The sequence below is a fragment of the Hyperolius riggenbachi genome, chromosome 6, assembly GCF_040937935.1.
Source record: "Hyperolius riggenbachi isolate aHypRig1 chromosome 6, aHypRig1.pri, whole genome shotgun sequence".
In the NCBI taxonomy this organism is placed as follows: Eukaryota; Metazoa; Chordata; class Amphibia; order Anura; family Hyperoliidae; genus Hyperolius; species Hyperolius riggenbachi.
In genome coordinates this window covers 360,095,231-360,111,076 of record NC_090651.1, presented here as the reverse complement: position 1 = coordinate 360,111,076, position 15,846 = coordinate 360,095,231, and the positions used below count along the sequence as shown (strand labels likewise).

Genomic DNA, 15,846 nt, shown 5'->3' with positions numbered 1-15,846 from the left:
TCAAGGTCACCGACAGTGCATGTTTTGTGGAAATTCACAGAGGTAATGAATCAGCTCTTCTGAGACACGAATTACTTCACCTGTGCATGTTTGTGGTTTTCTGCAAAACATGTACTGTTGGTGGGCCCTGAGGACAGGGTTTAGGGGAACTCTAGTCTAGAGCATACGTCAAACCCCAGATCTGGCCTGCAGAGCCATCAAATTTGGCCCGCAAGTGGTTTCCCCACTTTATACAGTGTCGGTCGGCACACCAATTCAAGTTCCCAAGCACATTTATTGAATGCACAGCATGACAATTGTTTCGGGGCCGCAGAGGGTCCCCTTCATCAGATAAGTGCAGACATATTAGTGTATCTGATGAAGGGGACCCTCTGCGGCCCCGAAACAATTGTCATGCTGTGCATTCAATAAATGTGCTTGGGAACTTGAATTGGTGTGCCGACCGACCTTGAATTGTTTGTACTGAACTGATGTTGCTTCTACATCAAGGTTGAGCACCCAACTATTCACGGCAAGGTGTGCCAATCCTAAATCTGTTACCACTTTATACAGTGGTGTGAAAAACTATTTGCCCCCTTCCTGATTTCTTATTCTTTTGCATGTTTGTCACACTTAAATGTTTCTGCTCATCAAAAACCGTTAACTATTAGTCAAAGATAACATAACTGAACACAAAATGCAGTTTTAAATTATGGTTTTTATTATTTAGTGAGAAAAAGAACTCAAAGCCCACATGGCCCTGTGTGAAAAAGAAATTGCCCCCTGAACCTAATAACTGGTTGGGCCTCCCTTAGCAGCAATAACTGCAATCAAGCGTTTGCAATAACTTGCAACAAGTCTTTTACAGCGCTCTGGAGGAATTTTGGCCCACTCATCTTTGCAGAATTGTTGTAATTCAGCTTTATTTGAGGGTTTTCTAGCATAAACCGCCTTTTTAAGGTCATGCCACAACATCTCAATAGGATTCAGGTCAGGACTTTGACTAGGCCACTCCAAAGTCTTCATTTTGTTTTTCTTCAGCCATTCAGAGGTGGATTTGCTGGTGTGTTTTGGGTCATTGTCCTGCTGCAGCACCCAAAATCGCTTCAGCTTGAGTTGACGAACAGGTGGCCGGACATTCTCCTTCAGGATTTTTTGGAAGACAGTAGAATTCATGGTTCCATCTATCACAGCAAGTCTTCCAGGTCCTGAAGCAGCAAAACAACCCCAGACCATCACACTACCACCACCATATTTTACTGTTGGTATGATGTTCTTTTGCTGAAATGCTGTTACTTCTACGCCAGATGTAACGGGACACATACCTTCCAAAAAGTTCAACTTTTGTCTCGTCGGTCCACAAGGTATTTTGCCAAAAGTCTTTGCAATCATGGAGATGTTTTTTTAGCAAAATTGAGACGAGTCTTAATGTTCTTTTTGCTTAAAAGTGGTTTGCGCCTTGGATATCTGCCATGCAGACCGTTTTTGCCCAGTCTCTTTCTTATGGTGTAGTCGTGAACACTGACCTCAATTGAGGCAAGTGAGGCCTGCAGTTCTTTAGATGTTGTCCTGGGGTCTTTTGTGGCCTCTCGGATGAGTTTTCTCTGCGCTCTTGGGGTAATTTTGGTCGGCCGGCCACTCCTGGGAAGGTTCATCACTGTTCCATGTTTTTGCCATTTGTGGATAATGGCTCTCACTGTTGTTCGCTGGAGTCCCAAAGCTTTAGAAATGGCTTTATAACCTTTACCAGACTGATAGATCTCAATTACAGTACTTTTGTTCTCATTTTTTCCTGAATGTCTTTGGATCTTGGCATGATGTCTAGCGTTTGAGGTGCTTTTGGTCTACTTCTCTGTGTCAGCTCCTATTTAAGTGATTTCTTAATTGAAACAGGTGTGGCAGTAATCAGGCCTGGGGGTGACTACAGAAATTGAACTCAGGTGTGATAAACCACAGTGAAGTTATTTTTTAACAAGGGGGGCAATCACTTTTTCACACCGGGCCATGTAGATTTGGAGTTTATTTTTTTTTCTCACTAAATAATAAAAAACATCATTTAAAACTGCATTTTGTGTTCAATTATGTTATCTTTAACTAATAGTTAACGGTTTTTGATGAGCAGAAACATTTAAGTGTGTTTCTGCTTGAGGAGCAGAAACACAAAAGAATAAGAAATCAGGAAGGGGGCAAATAGTTTTTCACACCACTGTATTATGTTTGGCCCACTGAGCACCACCAGCAAAGGTATATTAGGGATTAAGGTCTAGATCAGGCATGGGCAAACTTGGCCCTCCAGCTGTTAAGGAACTACAAGTCCCACAATGCATTGCAGGAGTCTGACAGCCACAGTCATGACTCATAAAGGAAAATGCATTGTGGGACTTGCAGTTCCTTAACAGCTGGAGGGGCCGAGTTTGCCCATGCCTGATCTAGATCACAAGAAAACCTATATGAGGGAGTGAGGGGGAAAGCACTACACACATGGGTGGAAGGGGGCTATTGAACACCAAGGAACTTTTTATAAGGGAGGGAGTTGGTCCTGTGTTCATTTTCGTCCCACTTTGAGTTTGACACCTCTGGTCTAGAGTTTCCCTTCGTTAATTGCTTTCTTAGCTGTACTAGCACATCATTGACTGCCTATTAGCTACCAGTCATCTTATGAATTGGAGAGATCCAACCCCCACCCCACATGGAAGAACAATCCACATAATGGACCTTTCACACACCTTCTCCCCCTGCTATTCCTCCAGGCATCGACGTGGAGCAAGTGTCCGTAGTCATCAACTTTGACCTTCCAGTGGACAAAGATGGAAACCCAGACAACGAGACCTATCTCCACAGGATCGGCCGCACCGGGCGTTTTGGGAAGCGAGGTCTAGCCATCAATATGGTGGACAGCAAACATAGTATGAGCATCCTGCACCAAATCCAGGAGCACTTCAGTGAGTATATTTCAGGGTTTGGGGTGTGAAATGCAGATAAATTTGAATCTATGCAGCTTATTTTATTTGAAGTGCATTTTAATGGGAATAATAACAATAAGGTAAGTATGTTTTTTTTTTTTTTTTTTTTTTTTTTTTTTTTTTTTTTTTCTTTCCCATTTGTTTATGCAAAGTTTTTTTTTTTTTTTTTTTTTTTTTTTTTTGGGGGGGGGGGGGGTAACTATGGGAGAGTATGGGAGGTAAGGGGTTAATTTTAAATGTTAGAGTAGGTCTTATTACCCACTTTATCCACAAGTCAGTATATATACGGCCTCTGTGACTTCATCTAAGCCATGAGTCAGTAGATATACGTCTTGTAGCAGAAGCAGTGCTGTGCAGGATTGGGCTTGCTCCTGTGCACATTTCTGGCACTATCTGATGCAGCACTAATTGGTGAACGGGAATATAAGTCTTCTGAGCTAATGAGATTGATTTTTACTATTAAAAAATACTTTTATTTTTTCAGTTCATAGTGAAAAATACTCTGTAGCATTATTTCAGAATCAAATATCTTCACCATAAATTGTGACCGGAACATAATGTAAGTTTTGTGATAAGCGATAAGAATAGCCAAACAAAATTTGTTTTTCATCTACAGTAGCACTTTTTATTTTTAAACTGGAATTGGTAAAACTGAGAAATGTTTTCTATAATTTTTTTTTTTTTCCCCCCATTAACCACTTCACCACTGAGGGGTTTTACCCCTTGAACACCAGAGCAATTTTCACCTTTCAGCGCTCCTTCCATTAATTCGTCTATAACTTTATTATTACTTATCCCAATGAAATGAACTATATCTTGTTTTTTTGCCACCAATTAGGCTTTCTTTAGGTGGGACATTATGCCAAGAATTATTTTATTCTAAATGTGTTTTAATGGGAAAATAGGAAAAAATGTGGGAAAAAATTACATTCCTTTTCAGTTTTCGGCCATTATAGTTTTTAAATAAAGCATGCTACTGTAATTAAAACCCATGAAATGTATTTAACCATTTGTCCCGGTTATAAAACCATTTAAATTATGTCCCTATCACAATGTTTGGCGACAATATTTTATTTGGAAATAAAGGTGCATTTTTTTCAGTTTTGCGTCCATCCCTAATTACAAGCCCGCAGTTTATAAAGTAACAGTGTTATACCCTCTTGACATAAATATTTAAAAAGTTCAGTCCCTAAGGTAACTATTTATGTTTTTTTTTTTTTTTTTTATTGTATTTTTTTTTTTTTAATTACAAAAAAAAATTAAAAAAATTGGGGAGCGTGGGAGGTAATGAGTTCATTTGTGTAAATGTAATGTTTATTTATGTAAAATGCTTTTAGGGTGTAGTTTACTATGTGGCCACAAGATGGCCACAGTGTGTTTGTTTACATGCGACCTGTAAGCGTCCTTCCGGACGCTTACAGGAAGCAGTAGAAGGCTGGGAGAATCACTGTGATCGCGCTGTTTCTAATAGAAGCAGCGCGATCATTGCGGGGGCTAGATCAACGAACGGGAATGGATTTTCCCGTTCATTGATCTCCGTGCGAGCAGGTGGCGGCGTGCACGAGCGGCGGGTGCGCGCGCACGAGCGGCGGGAGCACGGACAGCGGCGGTAGCGGGAAGGTACGGATTTCTCCGTCCCTGGTTTTTTAGGGGGGAAAAAAAGGGACGGAGAAATTCGTACCGTGGGGGTTTAAGTGGTTAAAATTCATAGAAAACAAAATTGTTCGAGGGGAAAAAAATGGCATACAATGAAAGCCTTGTTTTGTCTTGAAAAAAACAATATAGCTTTCATTTCTGTGTCCTAAGTAGGAATAAAGTTACCGTATATACTCGCAAGGAAGCCGAATTTTGGACCCACAAAAAGTGGGTCAAAAGTTGGGGGGGTCGGCTTGCTTGCGAGTGATGTGCCTGAGGGTCGTCCCCCCGCGGCCGCTGCTATTACCTTAGCTCCGCGGCTTCCTATTCCCCTGTCCTGCTCTTAATTAAACAGCAGCTCGCCCAACGGTGGCTGCTGCGTGATGACAGAGGGAGTGCAGAGAGAGGTTCCCATAGTAACCAGGAAGCCGCTCTCTGCGACTTCCTCCGTCATCACGCAGCAGCCGCCGTGGGGTGAGCTGCTGTGAATTAAGAGCAGGACAGGGGAATAGGAAGCCGCGGAGCTAAGGTAATAGCAGCGGCCGCGGGGGGAGTGCTAAACTAGCTATCCTGGGCACTATACTAGCTATCCTGGGCACTATACTAGCTATCCTGGGCACGCTACTAGCTATCCTGGGCACGATACTAGCTATAGTGGCTGGATGGTGTACAGGTTAAGGGCTCTGCCTCTGACATGGGAGACCAGGGTTCGAATCTTGGCTCTGCCTGTTCAGTAAGCCAGTAATTCAGTAAGGAGTTCATTGGGCAAGACTCCCTAACACTGCTACTGCCTACTGAGTGCGCTCTAGTGGCTGCCTCGCAAGCGCTTTGAGTCCGACAGGAGAAAGGCGCTATACAGATACTGCCATTATTATCCTGGGCACGATACTAGCTATCCTGGGCACGATACTAGCTATCCTGGGCACGATACTAGCTATCCTGGGCACGATACTAGCTATCCTGGGCACGATACTAGCTATCCTGGGCACGATACTAGCTATCCTGGGCACGATACTAGCTATCCTGGGCACGATACTAGCTATCCTGGGCACGATACTAGCTATCCTGGGCACGATACTAGCTATCCTGGGCACGATACTAGCTATCCTGGGCCCTACCTTCCCATACTGGGCCCTACCTTCCCATACTGGGCCCTACCTTCCCATACTGGGCCCTACCTTCCCATACTGGGCCCTACCTTCCCATACTGGGCCCTACCTTCCCATACTGGGCCCTACCTTCCCATACTGGGCCCTACCTTCCCATACTGGGCACTACCTTCCCATACTGGGCCCTACCTTCCCATACTGGGCCCTACCTTCCCATACTGGGCCCTACCTTCCCATACTGGGCCCTACCTTCCCATACTGGGCCCTACCTTCCCATACTGGGCCCTACCTTCCCATACTGGGCCCTACCTTCCCATACTGGGCCCTACCTTCCCATACTGGGCCCTACCTTCCCATACTGGGCCCTACCTTCCCATACTGGGCCCTACCTTCCCATACTGGGCCCTACCTTCCCATACTGGGCCCTACCTTCCCATACTGGGCCCTACCTTCCCATACTGGGCCCTACCTTCCCATACTGGGCCCTACCTTCCCATACTGGGCACTACCTTCCCATACTGGGCACTACCTTCCCATACTGGGCACTACCTTCCCATACTGGGCACTATACTGGCTATCCTGGGCACTATACTGGCTATCCTGGGCACTATACTGGCTATCCTGGGCACTATACTGGCTATCCTGGGCGCACTATACTGGCTATCCTGGGCACTATACTGGCTATCCTGGGCACTATACTGAGGCACTACCTTCCCATACTGGGCACTATACTGGCTATCCTGGGCACTATACTGGCTATCCTGGGCACTATACTGGCTATCCTGGGCACTATACTGGCTATCCTGGGCACTATACTGGCTATCCTGGGCACTATACTGAGGCACTACCTTCCCATACTGGGCACTATACTAGCTATACTGGGACACACTGGGTTGGATCATGCGGCCAGCATTTCCTACCCCCGGCTTATATGTGGGTCAATCATTTTTTCCTGTTTTTTCAGGCAAAAGTTGGGAGGTCAGCTTATATGCGGATCGGCTTGCTTGCGAGTATATACAGTATTTCTGATTAAATAAGGACATGGCTAAACTGTCAAAACTGCTCTGGTCAATAAGTGGGAAAAAAGGCCTGGATGCGAAGTGGTTAAAAAGAAGAAATGTGTAGGTGTAATTTTACTATTTGGCCACAAGATGTCATCACTCATTATTTTCCTGTTGGCGTGGACTTGTAACTTTTTTTTTCTTTTACAATGATGGGGCTTATTCTTGAAGTCAGCGATCATTAATATGGCAGCTTAGATCAATGAATGGGAACTGTGTTCCTATTAACCGATCTCCCTGCTAACGGGCAGAGATGGGAGCGGAATCGTGGACAGCGGCGGAGATGCGCATATCTACGTCCCAAGCGTGGAGATGACGTTTGCCAGGGTGTAGATATACTGTACAGTGACGTGTAACTAGTTAAGGTTCCTGTTTAAGAATATGCCTTAATCGATTTTGGCTTTAGCTGTTCAGTGTTTAGTTATGCTATGTATTTATAGAACATAAAAACCGCTGATGAAACTGTCTGCGGTAGTTACTGCTAGGTGGTAAGGCACATAGGCCCATATGCATTTAAAGGGAACCTAAACTGAGAAGGATATGGATTTTTCCTTTCTAAAATACCAGTTGCCTGACTCTCCTACTGTTCCTGTCTCTAATAGTACAGCCCCTGAACAAGCATGCAGATCAGGTGCTCTGACTGAAGTCAGACTGGATTAGCTGCATGCTTGTTTCAGGTCTGTGATTCAGCCACTACTGCAGCCAAAGAGTTCAGCAGGGCTGACAGGCAACTGGTATTGTTTAAAAGGAAACCTCCATATCCCTCTCAGTTAAGGTTCCCTTTAACTTTCACCCAAATGTTCTCCTAGGAAAAAACATTTTTCAACTTCTTTTTAAATTAACTCTTCAGCATTTTGTTACTCTAAAAGTACCAAAAAGTAGGTGGGGGGGGGGGGGGGGAGAGTGCTATAAAAAGAAATTTCCGGACTTTCTTGCTGGCTGGTAGCTTATAAGGCAAGGTGTGAAAGCATCACTAAGGAGAAAAGTTAATTGCATATGGGCCAATGTGACCAAGTATGAGCGCACTGCTTTCCCACCCATGTGCGAGGACAGCCGTACTGCGCAAGCACAACTATGATCTGCGCATTACAATGAACCAGAGAGCATACTAGCAGTGTTCTCCCCAGAGCCTTTCAGCTGGGCGGAGCGCCCACCTGACCCTGCCCTCCCGCCCGGCTGCCGTTTGCCCTGTTCTGTGGCAGAATTACTGTACTTTCTCCTCTTGAATCATTACAGCGAGCAGAGCAGCAGCTGTGTCTGCAGCCAGCTCGCTGTCATTCAGGGAGATATCTCCCCCCTCTTCCCCAGCTCCCTTCGTAGTGTAGAGGGGCGGGGAAAGCTCCTGTGAAGTTACACGCAGGACAGATAAACTTACACCGTGGGACGCCTGGCTCAGTTCATTCCACCGGCAAGTCTCCTGTCATAATGGGGGAGGGGGGCTGTCTCCAAGCCGTTGCTGTGTGGTAAATGCTTTTTATATGCAGACAGCATTAGATTAGCTTCACACACTTGTACAGTACTGTCCTCACCAATGACTAACTGTGGAGAGGAGAGCTGTAACATTGCAGATTTCTGCTGAGAGATTATAAAAAGGTGGCATTTCTGACCTTATTTCTAGAAAATAAAAAAAGCAGTTTAGCTGTAATCTTAGCTAAACTTGGAAAATACTTGTGGTTATTGCAGTCTAAACTTTAGAGCACTTTATTCAGCAGCCTCCATGATTGTCCCTCTTAAAGTGTGTGTGTGTGTGAGTGTGGTGTGTGTGTTTTTATCCTGGGCTGTCCATAATCCAGTAGTACCTAGCATATCCCCCCCCCCCCCCCCCCAGGCAACCAGTGGTGTGATTCCGCACCCTGGGCTCTATACACAAAAGTGTGGTAACTGCTCTCAGAGCAGCTATCACGTGATCTGCCGGCGCCAAGGTTTTCGCGCGTACACCATTACTCCGCATGGTAAAGGAAGGTTTGCATGAAACACGCAGCCGATTGCTCGCAAACCTTCCTTTATCATGGGGAGTAATGGAGTACGCGCGCAAACCTCGTCGCGCCGGCAGATCACGTGATAACTGCTCTGAGAGTAGTTATCACACTTTTGTGTATCAACCCCCCAGTGTGACCCTACCCACCCGGCTGCTTTTTCATGCCACCCGGCTGAAAAAATATTCTGGGGAGAACACTGACTAGGCTTAATTTATACTTACCGGGGCTTCCTCCAGCCCCATGAGCAGTGCGGAGTCCCTCGACGTCATCCTCGGCCCCTCCATTCTGGCACTAGGACTGCTGGCAATCCGGTCAGATGCCGCCAAACAAGGTCCTCTGCGCATGCTCTGCCGCGCTCCCGTCCCCTGGAGTGTTCCAGGGGATGGGAGCATAACGAGGGGTGCACGCGTGGCGGAGCTGCGCATGCACAGAAGGCCGCGACTGCCCAGATTTGCTGGGAGTCATAGCGGCTTAACGGAGGGGCCGAGGAGGACGGCGAGGGACTCGGCGCTGCTCATGGGGCTAGCAGTGTCGGATTTATTGGTGGGGGTTGTGTGATTTTTTTTTTTTTTTTTTTTTTTTTTTTTTTTTTTTTTTTTTTTTTTTTTTTTTTATGTAACCTGTATTGGTATAGGGCCTTGGATAGTTGTGCTACCTATCTATATACTGACAGAGTAGGCCCAGCAATACTCGCAAGTGTAATTTATGTATCTTCAGACAGACTATCTTTTTTTTTTTTAGATTTTTTTTTTTTTAATAAAAGTTAAGTTTTATTCTTTGATTCAGTATAGAGGGATACCTTGTTGTGTATACTTTAGTTCAGGATTTGTTGTATTATTGGCTAGCAGAAGCCTCAGGTAAGTATACATAAGCTGTAGTGAACCATCTCTGGTTCACTTTAACACAAAGCTGCTCATGTATGTAGCTTGAAGCTACTTGTGCAGCCACACTTGCCCTTGGCCAGGAGTGCAGCCACAACCACATGTCCCACAAGCCCTTGCCTGATATGTTTAGATGGTTCCAGCACTGGGTCTTTGTGGTTGAGGAGGATGGGGGAGCTTATGTACTATCGAGAGGCTTCCTTCCACTTTAAAGGGCACCCGAAGTGAAAAACTAATGAAATAAACGATTGCATCTATCTTCCTTCTCCTAAAAATGACTTTTTAAGATATTCCACAGTTTTTTTATTTTGTTTAAATCTACTTTTTAAGTTTTTTAACTGTTTTGTTTTTGCTCAATGACCGATTCATTGAAGTATGCCAGATTGACCCTTTTTTTTATCTTTCTTGCTCTCAGAAGCCATTTTCTGCTAGGAAAGTGTTTTTATAGTTGGAATTTCATATCAGTGAGGGTCACACTGTAGTCACTTCCTGTCTGAGTCAGGACTGAGTCAGCCACTTACATACCTGATATTTAACTCTTTCAGGCAGAGAAAGAAAAAAGGGAACACTGCATAGTTTGTGTGCTAAGCACTGTACATACACATGTCTATCTCATCATGTCACTTTGGGTATCCTTTAAAGAGAACCAGAGGTGGGGTTCTGCCAATGCTATATGCATACAGAGGCTGGGTCTGCCTATACTGCCCAGCCTCTGTTGCTATCCAGATCCCCCCCCCCCCCCCGCTCTATCCCCTATAAATTACAGCTGCGCTGTCGACACGCAGCGTGTCACAGCGGGCTGTGTTTACATGTGTACTGTCAGTCTGCGTGCTCCCCGCCTCCTGCATAGCTCCGGTCCCCGCCCGCGTCCCTTTCCTCCCCGCTGATTGGAGGGAAGGGACGTGGGCGGGGACTGGAGCTATGCAGGGGGGGGGGGGGGGGCGAGACTGACACTACAGAGGTAAACACAGCACGGCTGTGTGATTTTATGGGGGCATAGCAGAGCGCAGGGGGGGTCTGGATAGCAACAGAGGCTGGGCGGTATAGGCAGACCCAGCCTCTGTATGCGGATAGCATTGTCAGAACCCCACTTCGGGTTCTCTTTAACCCTTTCCAATCCTATGTTGAACTATGTCCGGCATTAGCCTTTTCCTCCACTCCATAGGGGCCCAATGTTCAACATATAGTCCGATGCTGGAAAAAGTGGCTGCAGCTTGATGGCGCTGTTGCTGTTTGTATTTTTTTTTTTTTTTATTATTATTATTTTAATCTGCATCATCCTATTCAGATCGAAGTGTGTCTATGTTCGACACTGATCGCCACCGCCGGTCATCTCCCAACACTCTACTACATTTGCACTGACTGCGCTCATACTACATGGAGAGGGTAAAATTGGCCAATTACTATTGGATGTGTGTACACACCATCTCATGCCCTGAACAAAGGTTTCAGGACAGGAAGGCTTTCTGTGATAATCCCACCTATCGTTCTACCATTCCCTCCACTTCCCTGCCCCATTCACTCCCTTTAACCACTTGCCGACCAGGGGATTTTTCAATGATCGGTGCTGCGTGGGCTCTACAGCCCGCAGCACCGATCAGGAGTGCAGCAGGGCGATCAGACTACCCCCCTTTTTTCCCCACTAGGGGGATGTCCTGCTGGGGGGGTCTGATTACCGCCGGCTGCATTTGCTTAGCGGGGGGGGGGGGCTCTTCAAAGCCCCCCTCCGCAGCGTTCTCCGCCCTCTCGCCCGCTCCCTCCCTCTCCCTTCCCCTCTGAGCGGTGCAGGACTGATAGCCGTCCTGCGCCTGATGGGATAGGCTTCTGCCTATCAGATGCCGGCGATCCCCGGCCAATCAGAGGCCGGGGATCGCCGATCTGCCTTACGGCGCTGCTGCGCAGCAGCGCCGTATGATGTAAACAGCGGGGATTTCTTCCCCGCCTGTTTACATTTTGCCGCAATCGGCGGCTCTCCGGCTGTTCACGGAGACACCCTCCGTGAACTGACATGGAAAGGCCGCTCGATCGAGCCGCTGTTTCCATGGTAACCCGCAGACGACCAGTTTACGCCAGTCGGCGTTAGCTGGTCGTCAAGAGGTTAAAGGAACCAGAAGTGAGACATATGGTGACTGCTATATGTTGCCTGATAGTCCTGGATCTTCCTGGCTGCAGTAGTATCCAAATCGCACCAGAAACAAGCATGCAGCAAATCCAGTCAGGAACCTCCTGATCTGCATGTTCCGGCATAGTACACTCCTAAAGGACACGCACATTTGGGTGCAGGATGGAGTCAAGACTGCTCATTCTGCTACAGCCAAAGTCCTGCACTAGATCAATCTTCCCCCTCCGTTTGCTTTCTTGTTCAGGGTCTATGGCTAAAATTATCAGAGGCAGGGAATCGTCAGGACAGGCAGGCATTCTTTGAAAGTAAACATATATCAGCCTCCATGTTCGTCTCAGTTCAGGTTCCCTTTAAGAGGGAATCTGAAAGTGATAGGTGGGAACATCGAAGCAAGCCCGCCTCTACCTGTCTGAAAATTTGACTTTAGCCAAAAGCAAAATACAGGGGCGTAGCAATAGACCCTGCAAGGGATGCAGCTGCAGGAGGGCCATCCTGAGAGACTGACAACTAAGGGCAAGGATACAAAAAAACTTTTTGCACAATTGTTCTAATAACTGCATCTGCTCAGCCACTGATGAGGAATCCTACAAAGTTTTTTTTTTTTTTTTAGACAGTCCCAATTCAGTGTTCAGCAGGGTCTTATGTACAGCACTGTCCCACCCCCAGCCTTTCTACCCCTCACCAAGTTCTTTGTACTGTAGTGATGCTGGAGGAGTCTGGGCTGGAGAGAAAGCTTTCTATTCTCTGCATGGTGTGGGGGCAGAGGGTCGAGGGGGGGGGGGTGTCCCATCCAAAGTTTTGCAGGGGTCCCAGTGATTTCTATTACGCCCCTGGCCAAATGTCTCAAGGAATTGATTTGAGGGGTGAGACAACAAGGAGAGGAATGGCAGACAAAAAATTCAAAGGTTCAAAGTGTTGCGCAAGTACAGTCAGCAGCTGAATCTGATCAAGGATACCCAAGGATACCCAATTCCTTAAAACAATGATATATAATTATAATCAGACAGCATATCATAATAACATGCAAAATGTATACATAAAAACATTGAGCTGTGAAACTCATAAATACTGATACTTATCCAGTGTTTTTATGAGTTTCACAGCTCAATGTTTTTATGTATACATTTTGCATGTTATTATGATATGCTTTTAACCAAATATGCCCGGATATATACACCGTTTCCTCTATCTTTGAGGTCTTATTAAAGTTTTAACATTTTCCTAGCGCTGTCTGATTATAATTCTATATCAAGGAGAGGAATGGGTAATGCACAGATATGTGGCTCAATCCTGAACATGCCTCTATGCTCACCGTAGTTCTGCCTCGGGTCAAGTGTCCTTTTAAAGGGGTTCTGTGGGGGTGTGCTGTGGGTAAAAACAGACACTTACTTGGAGCTTCTATCAGCCCCCTGTAGCAGTCATGTCCCCACGCCATCCTCCTCCGATCTGCCGTTCCCCACCGCCGGCACCAGGCAATTGTTAGTCTAACACAGACGAATAATGGGTGCTCCTGTTTGCGTCGGCAGAAGCTTACTGCGCAGGCGCAGTATGTAGGTTTCTTGGCCTGCGCAGTATTCTTCCGATAACGTGAGCGGAAGCTAGCAGGCCCACGGCCGCGCAGCCGAAGTTAGAAAGCATGCCGCGCTAGACCGGAGCTGGCGGCGCAGAACGGCTGATCGGAGTAGGACGGCGTGGGGCATGACTGCTACAGGGGGCTGATAGAAGCCCCAGGAAAGTGTCTGTTGTTACCCACAGAACCCCTTTAATTTTTATGGCTTGTGAATGCAGCTGTTGCAAGTTTCTCTTATAAAAAAAATCAGTATTGTATCATTTTAAAGAAGTTTGTCTTCTTCCCTTGTTTGTGTCTCCAGATAAGAAGATTGAAAAGCTGGATACAGACGACATGGATGAGATAGAGAAGATCGCCAACTGAAAGGGTCCTCCGATTGCCTCCCACCTCTCGGCTCTCCCGTTCACCTCCCCAGCGGCCAAAATCTCAGTGACTAGGAGTAACCTTTGACCAGCAGAACCAAAATGAACTTTCTCCGGCCGGAGCTCCAGAGAGAATGGACGCCTCAGTTTTGTTTTTAGTCTAGCCTTAAAGGAAGACTTTTTTTTAAAGAAAACTTTCAGCTGCTCTTTTTGAGGACCAGGTGTTGCCCCAGTTATGTAGCCAGCCATGGCGGTGGAGGGGTTTGGCTTTACTCTTATAATGGAACATTTCCCTGCTTCTACGCATTGCTGCATATTCATCCACACCCAGTTTTATGGATTTAAATCCAAGACTGACTTCACAAACTTTTCTTTCCTAAACTACAACACCCCCTGGACTCTGTAATTTAGCCCCTATGGTCCACCTTGGTTGTCTTCTGGTTGGTATAAGCTGCCAATTGGAGGGAGCTTCTCTGATTTTCTAAACTATGTCATGAACTTTATTTTTCTTTTCAATTTCTGAGTGACTTAAATCCCATTTCTAGTATGGTTTGACTTTATCGGCAATGAGTAGAGATCGCTTTGAATCTACAAGAATTCTGGGATCTCGGAGCAATAGGCTTTATTGATTAGCTCTGTATCACTCAGCTATCATTAGAATTTTTTTTGCGTGGTGGGGGAGGGGGTCCCTTGTTTCTGTGGAACTGCTAATTTGCAAATCCGCTACAGCATCCTTGTCGACCCAAGTTGACGTGAGTTCATCCATTTTGGAGTTGCTCAAGCCAAGTTGTTGTGAGTTGGGCCATTTTGGAATTGTGCAAACCAAATTGGCATGAGTTGAGGCATTTTGGGGTTGCTCGAGCCAAGTTGGCATGAGTTGAGGCATTTTGGGGGTGCTCGAGCCAAGTTGACATGAGTTATACCATTTGGAGTTGCAGTACCACAGCGGCAGGTTGACTTCTGCCCTCTGGGTTTCTTTTTACTCCAGTGGATTTTATTACCTATTCCTTTCCCCCCCCCCCCAACGTGCTCAAAAGTATCATGAGCTTCTCCTTCTTGCTTTCCTGTCACACCCTATCGTTTAATGTCTTTTAATGAAGACTAAATCCTTTGACACTAGTGAGGGTCACACGTTAGGCCTGCTCCCTGGTTTGGCGTTGGGATTGCCGTGTATTGGGTGGATCGAGCAGGCTGCAGGTTTTATGACTTTTTGTACCAGGCGGTAGTGATTATCCATCTCTCCACTTGCTCTGGGCCAACAAATCTATGTTAACCTTAGTAAGCCCCCTCCAAGGACCTTTTATGGGTCCTGCTTTGTGCGTGTCTGGCTTTTTAGTTTAAAAAAAAAAAAAAAAATCTGCTTCCAGAGGAGAAGCCCCAGTTCTTTTACCGAGTAAAAATTAGAAATATCCTGAATCAAAGCTGTACCTAAACTTTTTAGGAAAAACCTTTTTAAAAGAATTAGTTTCCAAGGAAATCTGCTGATTAGACAGCGGGTGACTTTGTAGGAAAATAATTGAAGAGAGCACAGCCTATCCGTTTCCAAGGAACTAGCCACCTTGTTGCAGGCGAACTGATAGACCTAAATACCGGTTCAACTCGCAAGATGGCTGCCCAGGCCTAGACAACCGGCACCGCTTACAGTAATACGGCCTGGACTCTGGAGGAGATGGAATTCTGCTACTCTGTTGTATTTGCTTATGTTTGAATAAAGACTATGTGATGTTATCAAGAATGGCACTATAGAGATTTATTAGGTCTGGCATGCTCTTTCTTGCACAAAACTGAGCTGAAACTTGGACACACAACATTACATACGTGCCTAAAGAGAGGGAAGCCTCAGGATCCTATAGAGGCTTCACTCTGTGGCCCGCTGTCCCTTGTCGCTGAGTGTGCCCCACCCCCCTGAAGATTAGCAACAATGCTTTGTCATAGTGATGGTCAAGTAGATACAAATAACTTCGAGTTGATACACATTTATGTAGCTTGAAAATGAGCCTATTGAATTGTACCTCAGCAGGATTTGATTGGTTTATTTTCAAGCTGCATACGTTTGCATAAATTTGCACCTACTTGACCATCACTACTTTGTCGCTAATCCTATCGCGCAGTAGCACGGAGCTTGCAACCTTATAATATGTGGCCATCATGGAAGAGGAGCCGCGCGGACATGACGAGGGGGGGG

The 15,846-nt window shown here is 46.0% G+C and overlaps 1 protein-coding gene across 1 annotated transcript in view; it reads left to right on the top strand.

Annotated features, from left to right (window-relative positions):
- The window catches only part of LOC137521897 (ATP-dependent RNA helicase DDX19A-like), a 44,189-nt gene extending 28,793 nt beyond the window's left edge, over positions 1-15,396 (top strand). Inside the window, 2 exon segments of the mRNA XM_068241761.1 lie at positions 2,730-2,921; positions 13,601-15,396. Of these exon segments, the coding sequence (XP_068097862.1) occupies positions 2,730-2,921; positions 13,601-13,662 (254 nt within the window). The 3' untranslated portion in view covers positions 13,663-15,396.
- Positions 15,397-15,846: the final 450 nt, after the last annotated feature.